The sequence below is a fragment of the Vipera ursinii genome (assembly GCF_947247035.1).
Source record: "Vipera ursinii genome assembly, chromosome: 4".
NCBI classification, from domain to species: Eukaryota; Metazoa; Chordata; class Lepidosauria; order Squamata; family Viperidae; genus Vipera; species Vipera ursinii.
Genome location: NC_139514.1, coordinates 86683583 through 86700826, shown reverse-complemented (window position 1 = coordinate 86700826; position 17244 = coordinate 86683583). Strand labels below are relative to the sequence as shown.

Genomic DNA, 17244 nt, shown 5'->3' with positions numbered 1-17244 from the left:
GGCCATATCAAAGTGCAAAGTTCCAGCAACAAATTATTACTAAAATTTGATAAAAGCAATTTATTTATTTATTTATTTAATTCAATTTATATACCGCCCTTTTCCCGAAGGACTCAAGGCGGTTTACAGGGCAAAATTAAAACAATACAATATAAAAATTAAAAAAATTAAAAAAATTAAAAAAATTAAAAATAGCCCCAAAATTTAAAATTAGAATATAAAAACCTTAAAACCCACTCAGTCCAGGCCAGGTAACTCAAAAAGCCAGGTTTTCAGGTCCCGGTGAAACGAACGAAAGTCAGGGGTGATCCGGAGTTCCATCGGCAATTGATTCCGTAGGGCAGGCACGCCCACAGAGAACGCCCTCCCCCTGGGGATTGCCCGCCGGCATTCCCTAACCGGCGGGACCCTGAGGAGGCCCTCCCTGTGGGAATGCACAGGACGATGGGGAGTTGATGCTGGCAGCAGGTGCTCCCTGAGATAATCCGGACCCATGCCATTTAGGGCTTTATAGGTCACCACCAGCACCTTGAATCTCACACGGAGGGCAACTGGAAGCCAATGCAGCTCGCGGAGAAGAGGTGTTACACGGGAGTATTGGGAGACTCCCATCACAACTCGCACGGCTGCATTCTGCACCAGCTGAAGCCTCCGTGTGGTCCTCAAGGGCAGCCCCATGTAGAGAGCATTGCAGTAGTCTATCCGGGAGGTCACGAGCGCATGAGTGACTGTGCGTAGGGCATCTCGGTCCAGATAGGGCCGCAACTGGTGCACCAAGCGAACCTGGGCAAAAGCCCCCCTGGCCAAGGCTCCTATATGATCTTCCAAACTGAGCCGTGAGTCCAGGAGGACACCCAAGTTGCGGGCCCTATCAATGGGGGGTAACACCTCACCCCCCATAGTTAGCAATGGAAAAGACTGGTTAATCTGAGATGCCGGTATACACAGCCACTCAGTTTTGGTGGGATTTAGTCGAAGCCTGTTTCTCCCCATCCAAACCTGGTCCGCCTCCAGGCAATGGGACATCACGTTGAGTGCATCACTGGGTTGGTTCGGGGTGGAAAGAAAAAGCTGGGTATCATCAGCATACTGATGATACCTCACCCCGAAACCATGAATGAGCTCACCCAGAGGCTTCATATAGATGTTGAACAAGAGGGGAGAGAGGACTGACCCCTGAGGAACTCCACAAACGAGAGGCCTTGGGGCAGACATCTGCCCTCCCGTCAACACCGACTGCGAGCGGCCCAGGTAGGAGGAGAACCACTGTAAAACAGTGCCACCCACTGATAAAATACAATCTAAAATGAAATTGTAATAGTGTACAATAATTTAAGATATAGATAAAATATGATAAAATTATATTTTGGAGTCGCCCTTGCAATCTACCCCAATCAGTCCCACATATGCAGATCTCAGCCGAACCATTTTGTTTACGTACTGTGCTGTGTTAAATGTTATTTTCAATTTCTGGCTGGACATAAGTTGTTTTGATATGGGGATCCAAATGGGTCATTTGTTTGGTATATAGACCAAGATACCTGTCTCTCACCCTCTTATATAGGCAACAGTCAACTAGGATGTGAGCCAGGTCTTCTACCTCTGCCGCTCTGCAAATGCAGAGATGTTCATTGTAGGTATAGCATGAAATCTCCCATATCTGACCATTGTGCCAAGCTGTTCGAATCTCGCTCACGTAAATATCTCCCTAAGATGTTTTGGCAGTTGCAACTTCAAATAACTGTCTACTTGAAAAGTACATTTGTATTTACTCAGCCATTTCAAATTATCTACCTTACCAAGGATAGATATATCATTTTGTGCTTCTATATCCTTAATCCTTTGGGCAACTCTTTTTTGGGGTTGTTCTCCTATTACGCAAGAGACAGGAAGGTCACAGCTTCTTACAAAAGTTGTTAGTTTGGTGATCCAGAAGATTTGTGATTGTAGTTTTATTTGGTTTAGTAGGCATAACTTGGGGAGTCTATTAGTCTCCATTTCATTAACTTTGCACCAGTGGTTATATGCTCTAATTTTGGATAATACATGAATTGTAAGAATTCCCAATTCAGCTCTAACTGCTGCAGCAGATGTTCTTGGATCTACACCCAAAATACATCTCAAATGCTGGGACTGTGTTTTTTCTAATACTGCGGTTGAGTAAAGACCCAAAATTTCTGCTCCATACAAGAGCATAGTGGTAACCTTAGCCTTATAAACCTTAATTAGTGGGGCTAGGGACCCTGGGCGTGACGCGGGGGGGAGGAAGGCATCGCCATGTACCACCACCCCAGTGCTTGCTTACCACCAGTGATATGCATACCACCAGCTGAAAAGTCCTGATTTAGTTTATATATCAACGACTTGCCAGGGTTAATGAAGGATCCCATGGTACACATGCTGATGATCAGCCCCAAAGAAGCTCCAATCAGCTGCAAAGAGGCACTGATCCCAGCGCTTGAGCCCTGACAGTCCCAAAGAAGTGCAAAAAAGCTGGAAAGTGGCACTGATCCTGGCGCTTGAGCCCTGACAACCCCGAAGAAGTGCCAATCAGCTGCAAAGTGGTGCTGATCCCGGTGCTTGAGCCCTGGCAGCCCCAGCCCCGGGCCGCCACCTCCCTCCCAGCCTTCTCACTGGCCAGGGCTGCCGCCATCAACCTGCCAGGAGCTCTCTGTGGACTGGAGCCCATCGGCCAGCTGATTGGCATGTACAGCCATCCCCAACCTTCGCCGACGGGTTCCAGTCCATGGACAGCTCCTGGCGGGTTGACATAGTTCCCAGTGCTCGCCCCCTTGCAGGGCTCCTGATTGCCCCCTTGCCCAGGCACCCTCCCCCCTGGGAGAAGTGCAGCCCAGTCCACAGCACACATGGCTGGGAAGGCGTGTTGGAGTCTCAGTTACCGGTAAGATGACCAGCCCACTCCTATCTCATCGCCCTTTGCAGGCCTGCCGTAGAGCTGGGCATGAAGCACCTGGGGAAGGAGCCACGCAGGCAGGTGGGCAGGTAGCGAGTCCCCTCTGAAGTGAGGCTGTGGAGACGCCGCATCCTCCCAGACTGTGCTCTGTCCATCACCTCAGTGCCATGCCTGTCTTCCATGTAGCCGCTGCTGTCATCCTTTTCCAATGGGCGCATCCCTGAGGAGGGCGTTGGGCACCACCCACCCGGCCCCATGCTCTTCCCCCACCCCAATGCCGCCATCTGAGGGTGGATTTCTGGCCTCCCTCTGCGTGTCTCCAATAAGGAGCAAGGCCCCTCGCACCTTCTAAGGCAGCCAAAGCCCGCGTGAGAAAGAACGATCTTTATGGAAGCAAAATAAGCCGAATTTCGGGACTTTAAGGGCAACTGCAATGGAAGCATGACTGTGTCTGATACCTCCCTATCTTGGACTTCAGAAAGCAGTTTTCCTAAACCAAGAGTGCCTGGTAGCAAGAGGAAATAATGGGGAAAGGAGACGGGGTGGGGTGGGGTGGTGGAGTTGGAGTCTTTGAAAGCACAATTGCTCAGAGAATGGAGGAGTAAAGAGGAGAAGAGACCCAAAAATCTTAGGGAAGAACTGTAAAAAACAAAAAGGTGACCAAAGAAGAAGCCCAGAATTGTGAACTGCTGAGAATGAACCTAGGTTGGTGGAGGAATAAAAAGAACTTCTTCAAATACGTTCAAGTTAAAAGAAAAAAAAAGGAAGGAAAGAAGAAAGATAGGGACAGTGGGAGAGAGGGAGGGAAGGAAGAAACAAAGGAAGGGAAGGAAGGAAGGAAGGAAAGAAGAAAGGTAGGGATATTTGCTCTTCAGACTATAAACAGTAACATGCCTATTGAAAAGTTTAGTTTCCCTCCTGCCCACTCTCAATAGTAACCCATGGATCCCCTCCCACACACACACAGGCACCCTGCAACCCGAGGGAGGGAGGGAGTGACAATGGAAGGGAGGGAGGGAAGAAGGAAGGGACAAAGAAGAAGAAAAGAAGGAAAGAAGGAACAATGGGAGAGAGGGAGGAAGGAGGACACCCACCCCAGTCCCACCCACCTCCACCAGAGACCCATGGATTCCACCCACACAGGCACCCTGCAACCTGAGTGATGAGCCGCCCCCCCCGGCCATTGACTTCGCTTGTCAAAAAGTTGCAAAAGGTGATCACATGACCCTGGGACACTGTGACCGTCGTAAGTATGAATCAGTTGCCAAGCATCCGAATGTAAATCACATGACCCTGGGGATGCTGCAACAGTCATAAGTGTGAAAAATGGTCATGTCACTTTTTTCAGTGCCATCGTAAATTCGAACAGTCACTAAGCGAATTGTTGTAGGTCGAGGACTACCTGTACTTTATCATTTTTTTTCCTTTTTTGGGGGGGTTAAGTTTTTGACACCTTGCTGGGCCACTGGTGGTACTCAGACATTGCCTTATCCTAAAAGTAGTACAATGGGTGAAAAGGTTGAAATGCCCTGAACTAAATAATAATGGGGCCAGGATACACCCTTGCCTTATCTCTTTATTTGTGTGAATCCTGTTAATCAGAGCCCCATTAACCCCATACCGCACTCTGAAACAGGTACTTGTGTAAAGGGCTTTAATCAAGGCCAGGAGTCTAGGTTCTATTTTAAGAGATGTCAATTTACTCCATAGTACTTCTCTATTTAGCATATCAAATGCTGCTGTAAGGACTATGAAAGCAGCAAACAGGGGTCTCCTCTTATAGGCATATTTGGCAATTAGATGGTTCAAGACAAAGCAGTAATCAATAGTAGATCTGCTTTGTCTAAAACCTGCTTGTTCTTCTGTGAGGATGTTGTTTTCCTCTACCCAGATTTCAATTCTGTTCAAAAGGTAGCTAGCATATTTTTTTTGCTACAATGTCAATCAGGCTGATGGGCCTGTAATTACTAGGATCCTTTTTATTCCCTTTTTTATATATGGGGACAACTATTGCCATCTTCCACCCGTCTGGTATATGGCAGGTGTTATTTATGTGTGTAAAAAGACCTGCTAATACAGGGCCCCACCAGTTGGGAAATTTCTTGAATAATTTTGCTGGTAAAAAATTCTCACCTGGGGCTTTATTGCTCTTTAAGCTTTTAATGATGGCCTGTATCTCCTTTTCTGAGACTGGTGGCCAAGGGGGAAGGGGAGTTCTAGGGTTTACTAAATCACTGTTTAAAGACCGGTCTACCAGTTCCGTGGGAGCAATCTTTTTTATTATTATTAATTTATAATATAAAATACAAAAATGCAAAAGAAAATAGGAAAGATAGGGGAGGGAAAAGGGAAGGGGAAAGTGTAGGAAAAAGGAAAAAAAGGGAAAAAAGGCATTGACTTCTGACTCCCTTTTGTGCAGTAGAATAAGGTAATAACATCAAACCTCAACTTTTTACTTTTACACAATATAGGTAGTCCTTGACTTATAATTTAGTGACCGTTCAAAGTTACAACGGTGCTGAAAAAAGTCACTTATGACCATTTTTCACACAACATTGCAGCATTCCTGTAGTCAAATCTGAATCAAAATTCAGATGCCTGGCAACTGCTTCATACTTATGACCATTGATGTGTCCCAGGTTCAAGTGATCCCTTTTGTGACCTTCTGACAAGCAAAGTCAGTGGGGAAACCAGATTCACTTAACAACTTGTTACTAAATTGCTGCAGTAGTTCACTTGACAACAGTGGCAAGAAAGATTGTAAAATGGGTCAAAACTCGGTGGAGCAGTGGGCTAATGCCTCCTTAAGTAACACCAGCTGCCTGCAATTAGTGCAGGTTCGAGTCCCACCAGGCTCAAGGTTGACTCAGCCTTCCATCCTTCCCAGGTAGGTAAAATGAGGACCCAGATTGTTGGGGGCAATTAAGCTGACTTTGTAATAATGCCGCTTGGGGGTGTGTGTGAAAGCCCTAATAAGCAGGCATATACATAGAATGAAGGCTACTGCTAAGCTTGTAAGCCGCCCTGAGTCTTCGGAGAAGGGCGGGATATAAATGGAATTTTTAAAAAACCCTCACAACAAACATTTCATTTATCAACATAAATTTTGGGCTCTATGGTGGTTTAAATTGAGGACTACTTGTAGTATAAACTAGCCATTTCTATAACAACAAATCTATCAATCGGTAAAACCCAAAATCAAAGTTTAATTTTTTTCCACCTCAAGCACAAAGTCCAGAAGCAGTTTCCATGAATTAAAACATTTCTTGTATCCTAACATAAGTACATAACAGTTTGTTTCAAAACAGAATTCTGCAAAAAGAAATAATGGAATAATGTAAATTCTTAGTATTTATCTTACATTACCTTGATTATAATATTGGATATACTAAACCAAAACCCACAAATAATATTTATCCTGAAGTGCTATGTTCAACAGAGCATCCCCCCAATATCAACATAGCTTCAGGTTAATAAGTAAAAGCATTTATCCTATGATATTCTTCAAATACTGTATAGATAAAAGCCAGAATAAAGCATAAGGACCCTTAGAACTGTGGCTTTCTTTGGCACTAACATCATCAAATAATAATTCTCCCAAAATTTCAACACATGAAACATTGCATCTGCTGAAATATCTCTTTCTTGTCCCTTGCTTCTGCAGTCAAAACCTGCACCCAAAACACTAAATCAAAATAAAATAGAACAAAAGATCTGAAAGACTGCATTAAATCAAAACTGCAACTGTTCTCTTCAGCCATGAAGAAGCAGGGGAAATCCCAAAGGTCAAAAGAATCATTAGTTTATCAGGATTCAAGTTTTAAAGTAGTACAATACATGTTTTGAGGCAGCTGATCCCAGTTGCAAACCTCAGATTAAAAATGGATAGCTATTCCTAGATCTTTGGAGACCCAAAACCATTAAGAGTGATCAATAATTTATAATCTTCCTAAGTTCCTCTTGTCAATTAATAATATAAAATTCAACTTACTCGCACATGAATCTCTTCATTTATTGATTCTTTTTTATTGGTCTTCTTAACATCTAGGTACTTTACCAGTGGTCTAATGGTAATTCCCTTCATTTGAAATAAAGAAACAAGAAAGAAGAATTTCAACCATTAAACTGTGCAACTAAACAGTACGGATGAGATGCCTAGCATTATTTGAGACCTAGCATACAGTACTTCTACCTCCTGATTATTTCACATCCCAAAATAGCTTCTAGGGGAAAGGGCCTTAGTATTTAAAAGAGCCATTTTTACCAGTATGATGCATTTTTCCATATGCACAAAACCACGAGTTCATTTTTGTAAGAACACTGGATCAAGTTAGATGAATGGATAAGGAAGATCTTCAGGGGAAACAAACTTCCAATAAAATTTTCTTCTAATATGTGCAAAATGCACTGATATTTTGTGATGAAATATTCTCCTTACCTGAATGAAAACAGTAAAGTATATCACCACAATAGTAGATGTGATAAACATCTTCTTTCTAGGGAACAGGGTTGTAGGAAGCAAAAATGCAAGGGAGAAGCTGCTGGCTCCTCTTAGCCCACTATAGGTAACAATAAGTTGATCCTTGAGAGTAAATTTGTAAGTGCGGAACTTGTTGCAAATGGAGAACAGCAAGAACACACCTAGGAAACAATTTTTTTAAAAAACTTAATCCCTAATAGAACTGGAAACATTTATGTTATGCAAACTATTCAAGCCAAAGAATACTGCACAGTGATGAAGGACCTAACATAGTTTGTGTATCCTGCTTTAAGCAATATATCCAGAGTAGTTCTACAGGTAATACTTTCTCCCAGCAAAGTTAAAAAAATGCAGTGTTAAAAGGGGTTAAAAATTTAAAATAAAAAGAAAAGAAAACTTTTGCTTTTGGAGGAGCTCTTTACAGCCTTTGCTGCCTGTCCACCATCTTGGCTTCTCTCCTCCCTTTTTGAAAACCTCCCAGCAAAGTAAATTATGCCTCAATCTATCTTAGCCAACATAGTGCACTTGAAGTCTTTGTTAAACTGGTTAGACCAGTCAGATCTGAACAGTCCCAACATTTCTCTTTCTGTTTTACATTCTTTCCCTCCTACTTTCTGTCTCAGCTAGCAATGTTCAAAGCCTTTTATCCAGTTTGTTTTCAGGTTGTCCATGCAACTTACTTAGTGCTCTCCAAAGCATGCAGAAGAGCAGGGTGAAGCCAATGAAAGCCCAGTTCCATTCATGGTTCCGACCAATTGTAGACACTCCCATGAACACAAAAATCAGAGTCTCACTGATACTGCTTAGCATTTTCATGAAGTATTTTATGGTTATGTAGGAATTTTGAGAAATATTGGCTTCCACATATTTCTTCATTGTCACTGCACATGCTGTTATCCTGTTGAGCCATAAACATCGAAGAAAAGGAGTAAGAACCACTGGAAACGGGGACATGAAAAGAGAATTCTTGTAAAAAAAACAGATTTCTACATTCATCATGAGTGTTATTTTATGCTCTCAATCAAAAATTAGAATTGGGGACAAAAGGGGACAATGAGAAACAACAGGAAATTCTCAGCATGCTTGGAACAACATGGAGATTTGCAGAAATAGATGTCCATTAAAATAAATAAATAAATAAATAAATAAATAAAGCATACACTGGGGAATTGGTTGCTCTTCCCCCCCAAAGGTCAGCATGGATCGAGCATGCTCTGTGGGCGTGCAATTATTATGCATCCTCTAATAAAGAACCCTGAAAATTAGAGGACAGTAAAACACATATCCTCTAAAATACAACTTCCAGAGTATAGTGTTATTGTTTGTCAGACTTTTAGCTAAGGTCTATGTAGTATAGCAGCTTCCCTAACAGATGTGGGGAAGTTACCACTTATAATATTTATGGCTATGGATTCTCTAAATCTGACATGTCAAACTCGTGACGTCATGCAGCGTATCGGGCCAGCAGTTTGACACCCCTGCTCTAAATAGTTTGGATGTCACATCTGGAGGCCAACAGAAGGCTTGATTCAGTGTCTGATTATTTATGGCCATTGTATGCAGTCCCATAGCATACAGTTCTCTAGGTGCTTAGAAACCAACAAAAAAATTTTTTTTAAGGAAAATAAAACATGAGACAATCAGATGAAGAACAGAGTACCTGTCACTTGCCATATGTAATGTTGTATAGTTGTGCATTGTTGTGGAAGGTAGGGGAGATTAGAGGGTGGAGAGACTCCACAAAGTATCCAAAGAGGAAGAATGATCTACAATAACTCTGTTTCGCTAGTGCACCAAAGGTTAACTGCTATTTCAATACATTGCTGATGCTAAGGCTATCTAAATGGGAAACCAGTTTCCGGGTTTTCCACTGCAGGGGGAGAGCCAGTTGGCACAATTAATTTTTTTCATTCTTTAGCAGAAGATCTACAACTGAAAGCCTGACCTCTCCAACTTCTTATCATCTTGTCATGTTTAATGAAAGAAAAAACAGGTAGTCCTTCACTTACAATAGTGACTGTGCAAAGTTACAACAGCACTGAAAAAAGTGACTTATGATCATTTTTCACACTTACGACTGTTGCAACATCCCCAGGGTCACGTGATTTGCATTTGGTTGCTTGACAACTGACTCACATTTATGACGGTTGCAGTGTCCCGGGGTCATGTAATCACCTTTTTCAGCCTTCTGACAAGCGAAGTCAATGGGGAAGCCAGATTCACTTAACAATTATGTTACTAATTTAACAACTGCAGTGATTCACTTAAGAAATGTGACAAGAAAAGTGGTAAAATGGGACAAAACTCACTTAACAAATTTCTCACTTAGCAACATAAATTTTGGGCTCAATTGTGGTTGTAAGTTGTGGCCTACCTGTAGTTAAATCCATGAAAAAGAATAATCATGTTATATGTTTAGTTTAAAATAACTAAAATAGTTTAAATGAATCAAAATTAAACATGACTATGTCCTAATATTTTGCCACATGCACTGTTCACAGTCTTAAGTATAATCCTTGGTCCTGAAAAAGCTACAGAACCTGCTGCCATTCCAAAAGTCTGTTCATGAATGGGGCTCTGTAACCCCATTTCTCCTGGACTTTATCATGAATTTTGTTAATGGCAGAAATCACTCCAGTTTGAGAAAAAGCATCCAGTATGGAGATAATCCCTGCTCTTGACATAAGCAACACTTAGCAAAATGTAATTCGGTACCGTATACTGTTCATTATTAGCAAAGGAAGGAAAGGCCTAAAACTCCTTTGTTTAAATTAATCATTGCCTGGTGCCTAAAGCCTTGTGGTTCCTCAAACATTCTTTCTTATCACCCAAGGCAATTAGTGAAGGGTGTAAAACTAGGAAATAGTAAGTCAATAAGAGGTTGCCAACTACAAAAGTGAACATTGCAAGTTTTACTTACGCCAAGATGCCAGATATGTAAAGTATTTCTGCGGTTAAATAGGACAGGTAACTGAACATGAAGACCAAGAGAGGTTCAATGGCAGAAATGTTCTGGGTGAATCGAGTCATAAAAGCTGCCACAAATCCAAAGACAATGCCAAACAGCAGTCCTCCAAGACTGACCACAAAGAAGCGAGCACAGCCAGCTAGAATGTCAACAGATTCAATTGTTTCATATTTATGCATCTGGGTAAAGTCAATGAATATATTGTATAGGACCTGCACAGGAGAAAGAAACAAAACATTTCATCCTTAGTTCCCCCCAGAGATGCTCATTGCCATTATCCTTTAGAGCAGCTATAACAGTGCAGGAGATGCTTTTCAGGGAGATGCCACCTCCATTGAATAAACAATTAATTATGAAGAACGATTTCCCCTCCCACCATTCAGTGTCCTAATGTAGCAAAGAAATTCAAATAAACTTAAACAAATTAAAAATGGTTGTCCGATCTCTTTTAAGAAGAGATCGGACAACCATTTGTCAGAAATGGTATAAGGTTTCCTGCTTGATCAGGGGGTTGGTCTAGAAGACCTCCAAGGTCCCTTCCAACTGTGTTATTCTGTTCTGTTAAAAATGATACAAACACCTGAGAATAAAACTAGGTCTAATTTAATTGTATGGCATCACCTGTGCATGAGATTTCAGCTATATATATATGCATTTCATTTTCTTCTACTAGTGATATCTTTAATTCAGATTGTTTCAAAATGATCATGTCATAAATTAGTCATGTTCAGAGATATCAAGGATACAAGTATTTTTTTCATCTGCTGCTGCATTAGACATGAAAGATACTAAATACATAGAAAGCATGAAATACATTTGTATCCTTTGCTAGAAAGCATGCATGCATGCATGCTAAATGAGTGATCTGTATATTTTAAAATGAATGAATGAATGAATGACTGGAGCATTTTTGCTCTTGCTAGCTTTGTTTTTAGTCAGCTATGTGAAGTTAGCCTTGGTGCTGTCATTCTGGTCATAGAAAATCCATTCCAAAGATACTCTTCTGATGCTTTCTGTAATTTTTTTTTGTTACCATCTACATCAGAGGTCTTCAAACTTGGCCCTTTTATGATTTGTGGACTTCAACTCCAAGAATTCCTCAGCCAGGCACGCTGGCTGAGGAATTCTGGGAGTTGAAGTCCACAAGTCATAAAAGGGTCAAGTTTGAAGACCCCTGATCTACATCTACTGTACCATTTGAAGATTAGTTTTTTAAAAAAAAAACAACCTGTGCTGGATACTGCAAATTTGTACTGATGGTAGATATGACTCAGGTTTTTATTTACATTCTAAAATGTGAATTTGCCTTTTTACCGTTGTATTACTTTTATACTGGATATCAATGCTTTATTGTTGTAAGGTCCTCAGGGGACTTTGTTACTTGCGAATGCAAACATTCTAACAAAATAAACCAAATAATGAGTAAATTACTCTTTATTTGCAACACTGAGCTCTGAATAATTTACTGCTATGATATGAGCTAGAGTACTTGGAGAAGCATTATCATATTCTCACTATCTCAGCTGGCGAGGTAGGGTTGATCTTAGATAAAATTTGGATGAGACAGTAGGAGGAATATCGGAAGCTATGGATTAGACTAGGAAGTTGAAATAGGATCTGGAAGAAGACAGTAGCAAACAACTTTCATATGTTTGCCAAAAAAACCCAGCCCAATAATCCTAAATGATCCAAGAGGGCAACTGAGGAATGCCATCTACAAGGACTCAGGGTTGAGTTTTCCCAGTGATGGTTCTCTTCTATGGATCAGACTATCTGGAGATACTCAATTTTCCTTCACCATTTTGTGCTTCCAAAAGGCTATAAAGACTTGGGAATTTATTAAAGGAATTGGCCATCATTGTCATAGCACTTTGTTTAAGGATCCTTAAAGAGCCAGAAAACTCTCCTTTCTGCATGGAGGCCAGCTGGGTTACTTTGGGCCAATCATTCTATCTCAGCCCCTTATTCAGATGTTTAAAAAAAAGTATTTACCAGTTTGCACTGGTAGATTATGCTCCAAAATGTTGATTTAAGAGACCTTCATGCTACAGATTCAGATGACTGTACTCAAAGCAATCTCAATTAACAATGATATCAATGAGCATAGTTTGAATCCCTAGTGAGAATCATTATTTGATAATAAAAATATGAGATTGGAATTCTTAGTTGGTAGGAGATAAACACTATAGTTTTTAATTCTTAATGAAATGGTTAGCTGTAAATTAATTCCAAACTGTAAAAGCTAAGGCATGTTTTGTTGCTTAATCATTTTGATTAAAGATCTGAGTCACTGCTGTTCTTGAGCTATAAAGTCAGCATGATCTTTGTAATTAAAGTTTTCAAAAGTCAATACAATGAATGTACATTTGGTAGTTTGATTGTAAACTCGGCAGATTGTAGCTTAAATCTGGACAATATTGAATTTTTCACTGTTCACCAAGTAAGAGTACTAGACTTCATTTGACAAGGGCACCAGTTCTAATCCTTGATTAGCCACCAAATATATGGGTTATCTTCAGCCTATTTCAAAAGATTATTCAAATAACAAAATAGGAATGATATGGGTTGCTTTGTCCTCCTTGGAAGAAAGAGAGAAATGTATACACACTTGCATTAGAGAAGCTCAGTTTTTACAAAAAGTTGTAACATACTTACAACAGTTATCCCATCATTTAATAAGGATTCTCCAAATATCATCATGTAAAGTTGTTCATTGACAGACATTTCCTCAAAGACAGCTAAGACAGCTGTTGGATCCACTGCTGAGACCATGCTGCCAAATAACAGGCTGTCAAGCAGGTTCACATCCTTGAGGCCAAAAGGTGTGATCTGGCAAATTCCATAAAGTGACAATCCAATGCCAAAGGAATTTATGACGGAGCCCATCGCAGACCACCAAAGAATTGAACCAAAGTTTTCAAAAAAGGGGCGAGTGGACATAAAATAGCCTCCTTCAAGGATAATGGGTGGAAGTAGGTATAAGAAATAAATGCTGGTTGTCATAACTGGTGGAGATTTATGTTTGGTGCCAAAAATAATTCCACCAACCAAAACACCCATGGCAATGTGGAGACAGTTTTCTGGCATGAAGTGTGGAAACCGATGGTAGAGATGGAAACCTTGAAAGGAAAATAAAACCATCAAGATGCTCTATTGGGGTTTGGGAAGAAAAATAAAGCTTACTCTACCCTTTGCTCTTCATATTGGATATCAGCAATGCATTAGCCTGGTGGAGCCCTAGGACAGATTTCTCACACTCTTGCTGAAGGTGGACAATTTGTTGCCTCTTCAGCAATAATACTACAGTGGGCCCATTCCTCAGAATTTCTGAGCAATCAAAATGCATAAGGAACATTGAAACACTACACAACCAGATTTGATCAGATAGCTTGTCATTGTGATTAATAGATTTAAACATGTTTAATTTTTTATTGTAGTCTAAGGTATTTTTTTAAAAAAAAAATCTTAATGTCCTTAATATAAAGGTTTTATACCACACAATGGTTTGTGATCCCCAGATACTTCCAGATTGTAATTCAGATTGACCCAGAAGGCAATAGGAAAGTTACCACAACATGAATTTCCCTTCTGGATAATGAATATCAGAAGCTGCATCTCAGCTCATACTTTCAAACACTTCCTTTGAATCAGAAGATAATGAATTGTGGTCACACCAGATAATATGATAAATGGTCTACACTGATTTCACTGATTAATTGAAGTGCATAGGGAGAGACACAGTTTAGTTTTTTGCATCCAGGAACTTGAGAACATATACATGACCTATCTTTCTGATGTTTCATTAAATTGGTGAGAATTTGATGTTGTTCAGCTACACAATTTTTGGGTGGTGGTGGTGTTATGTTTCCTTTTCCTTTCAGTGAAATGGCCTTGTCATTCACTTATTTTATTTTTAATCCAATGTTCCATCATATATTATCCTCTATTCTTTCAAGTATATTGTGTCTAGGGTGATTTCTACCAAATATCTTCTCAGCTTCCCATCTCAAACCCTCTGTTTTCCAGCATTACTTTCATAGTCTTCAATACACAAAAAGAAGAGCAATATTTGTGATCTTCCTCATAGAACAGTAACAGTGCTAGCATTTTTGTTCCATGACTCTTAGAAATGTTTTTCAGTTTTGAGATAGATACAGTATATACAGTAGATTAAATAATAGTTAAATAAGAGAAGAAGGGGACGACAGAGAATGAGGTGGCTGGGTGGAGTCATTGAAGCAGTAGGCGTGAGCTTAGATGGACTCCAGAAGATGGTAGAGGACAGGAAGGCCTGGAGGAACATTGTCCATAGGGTCGCGATGGGTCAGACACGACTTTGCAACTAACAACAACAACAACAACAACAACAACAACAACAAAATAATAGTATTCATTATATCAGAGCAGCTTACACAAATGGTGCTAAAGACTTCATCATCACCATAAACATAACATAATGTAGACTGTTCCTTTTTCTGTAAGAAATCTGCATATTTGTATATTACTCAAATCAATAGTGATGAAGTTTGTATTATAACTTTACAGTATTCAGGCAAAAGGACAGTATTCTTACTGATAAAAAAGGTAAGCCTCTATCAAATTACAACATAACTGAAATTCTGCATATCTATGACAATGGTAAAGTAAAAAATGAATTATTTTTAGTTATTTTTAATGTAAGAATTTTAAATTATTTCTAATTTAAATACATATAGAGAATGTATGTTTTTAAAATTCAGTATTGATCTTTATTGGATTTATTTTCAAAAGTAGGGAATGAAAACAAACCATTTAAATTAAAATATTAACAATAAATTTTCAAGTACTGTGGTTTGAATGAAACAATTTATTGCCTTCCTTACGAAAATGTAAAGTGTTGTTAAAACTGTAGGTCTGTTCATAGCCATCACTGTAATAAACCCCATTGATTAGAAGTATATATACATCCAAGTAAGAATGCATAGTATTTTACTACATATTATAAATGGAAAGCTAAAAAAAACCCTTTATGTTTCAAAATTGAACTCCGAAATGCAAAACTGTCAGTGTTTTTCCAAAGTTAATGAAGTGAAACTTTCAGAGGAAATGTTAACTTTTTCACACTAAACGCTGCATATGCTCTTGAAGGTGTCTGAATTAAAAAGTTGCAACACAGTGCTAAAGTGTGTGTATTCAAATGTAATTCACAAGGAGGTTAATTTTGGGTTCATCACAAAATAACTTTAAGACCATTAGCACTGTATCTATTCTCACTGGGTGATATTTGCACGATTGATTTTGAGTGACAAGCTTACTTAATTTTTCAAGCCTTAAGTAGAATCTTCTTTGTAAGCTAAATTATCTCACTAAATTGTTATTTCCTTGGTAACAAGCTGATTTTTTTCTATTTTTCTATTTTTACTTGTTCATACCTATTTTTATTAAAGAAGCATTTTTCACTTACCTATTTTCGCAAGGGAAGCCAAGAGTATCCAAAGTGTAACTTCATAGGGTATTTCTACATATTCATAGTCTAAGGTGAAAATATGTAGTCGCTCATCTCGTCCTGATTCTGTAGCATCAAAGGGGTCAGCTTTAGAAAAAGCACTAGAATTCATATGAGAAAGTTGCAAAGACGTCTCTCCAGCAGCAAAATAACTTTCTAGGCTTGATAACAGCAACAAGCAGCTAAGACACCCAAATATTTTAACAGCCATGATGAGAAGAATTTTATGTATGGGACGTCTTCAAGGCTGAAATCTTAAAATTGTTAAATTCCAATTTTAAGTCAGAGTCTTTAGGATCGTTCCAGCTTTATGTAGGCTTCCTGTCTTGTTGGTTGGTCTTCTCAAATTCATTATTCTAAATTTAATTTACAAGACTTTTTCAATATTTTGCAATATTCTGTGCCACAGCTTTCAGTTGCAGCCTTTCACTCCCAAGATTACTACAACACAATCCACCAGACTTTCTGAGTTACAGAGAATCCAGAAACAGAACTATTTGACAGGTCCTCCTCCAATAGCAGTTTTTCCAGGTTTACTTACAGTCAATCATTTCTGGGTTTGTGGCAGAAACACATCAAATGTTAGGTTAGAGACACCTAGTGGAAGTCACAAGACTTGCAGCCATGACTTTACTGGAAGACTCCAGCATACGGTTGGGACTATCAAGGGATCACCTTTATTTGTTTCTTTGTTTTGTTTATTAATTTGTTTTGTGGATTTCTTTTTTATTGCCTTGATTGTCTGCAATCTAAACAATGTACAATATTCAACTTTGATAAGTCATTATAGTATACAATAGTAACATTAAAATAGCTTAATTACACAAACAAACATACATTCAGGAGCTGGTAGCTATATATGGTAGCTATAATCTCCAGTGCATTTCACAAAAAACAAGGACTTTACAGATAATAGCCAAAACCTTAAACTGTATTTGGAAACAAATCATAGGCAATGGTAACATGGTGTTATAGTAACAAGGCTGCTCTTAGTCGGTCATTTTCTGTTTCTCTGAATGAATTATTTAATTATGTAATGTAATTTTAAAAAGGTGTGTGAGAAAAAATATATTAGTGTTGTTGTTGTTGTTTTAAAAAAACCTAATATATTTTTGTCACATACCTTTTTAAAATTACATTACAGCCAGGAACATCTTTAAAAGGATAAATCAGAATCAAGCAGCACCATATCCAGCTGAATAGCATATCTACCTGTATAAATAACTATGGCACAGACATTAATATTACATAATACTACATTAAATAATTATAATGTTTATGAAAGGCTAAAGACCAGACTTGTTAAAATGCAAACCAGAAATGATCACCCTAGCAATGGGGTCTCCAGAGCCCACTTAGAGATAGATGAATCTGCCCATTTTGGCTTTTCCATACTG

The 17244-nt window shown here is 39.3% G+C and overlaps 1 protein-coding gene across 1 annotated transcript in view; it reads right to left on the bottom strand.

Annotated features, from left to right (window-relative positions):
* SLC9A4 (solute carrier family 9 member A4) overlaps positions 1-15997 on the bottom strand; it is a 35114-nt gene extending 19117 nt beyond the window's left edge. Inside the window, exons 1-6 of the mRNA XM_083362994.1 lie at positions 15806-15997; positions 13018-13481; positions 10315-10574; positions 8075-8292; positions 7353-7555; positions 6906-6992 (exon numbers count right to left, since the gene is read on the bottom strand). Of these exons, the coding sequence (XP_083219120.1) occupies positions 6906-6992; positions 7353-7555; positions 8075-8292; positions 10315-10574; positions 13018-13481; positions 15806-15959 (1386 nt within the window). The 5' untranslated portion in view covers positions 15960-15997. The remainder of the gene's footprint in view (positions 1-6905; positions 6993-7352; positions 7556-8074; positions 8293-10314; positions 10575-13017; positions 13482-15805) is intronic.
* Between the last annotated feature and the right edge of the window lie 1247 nt (positions 15998-17244).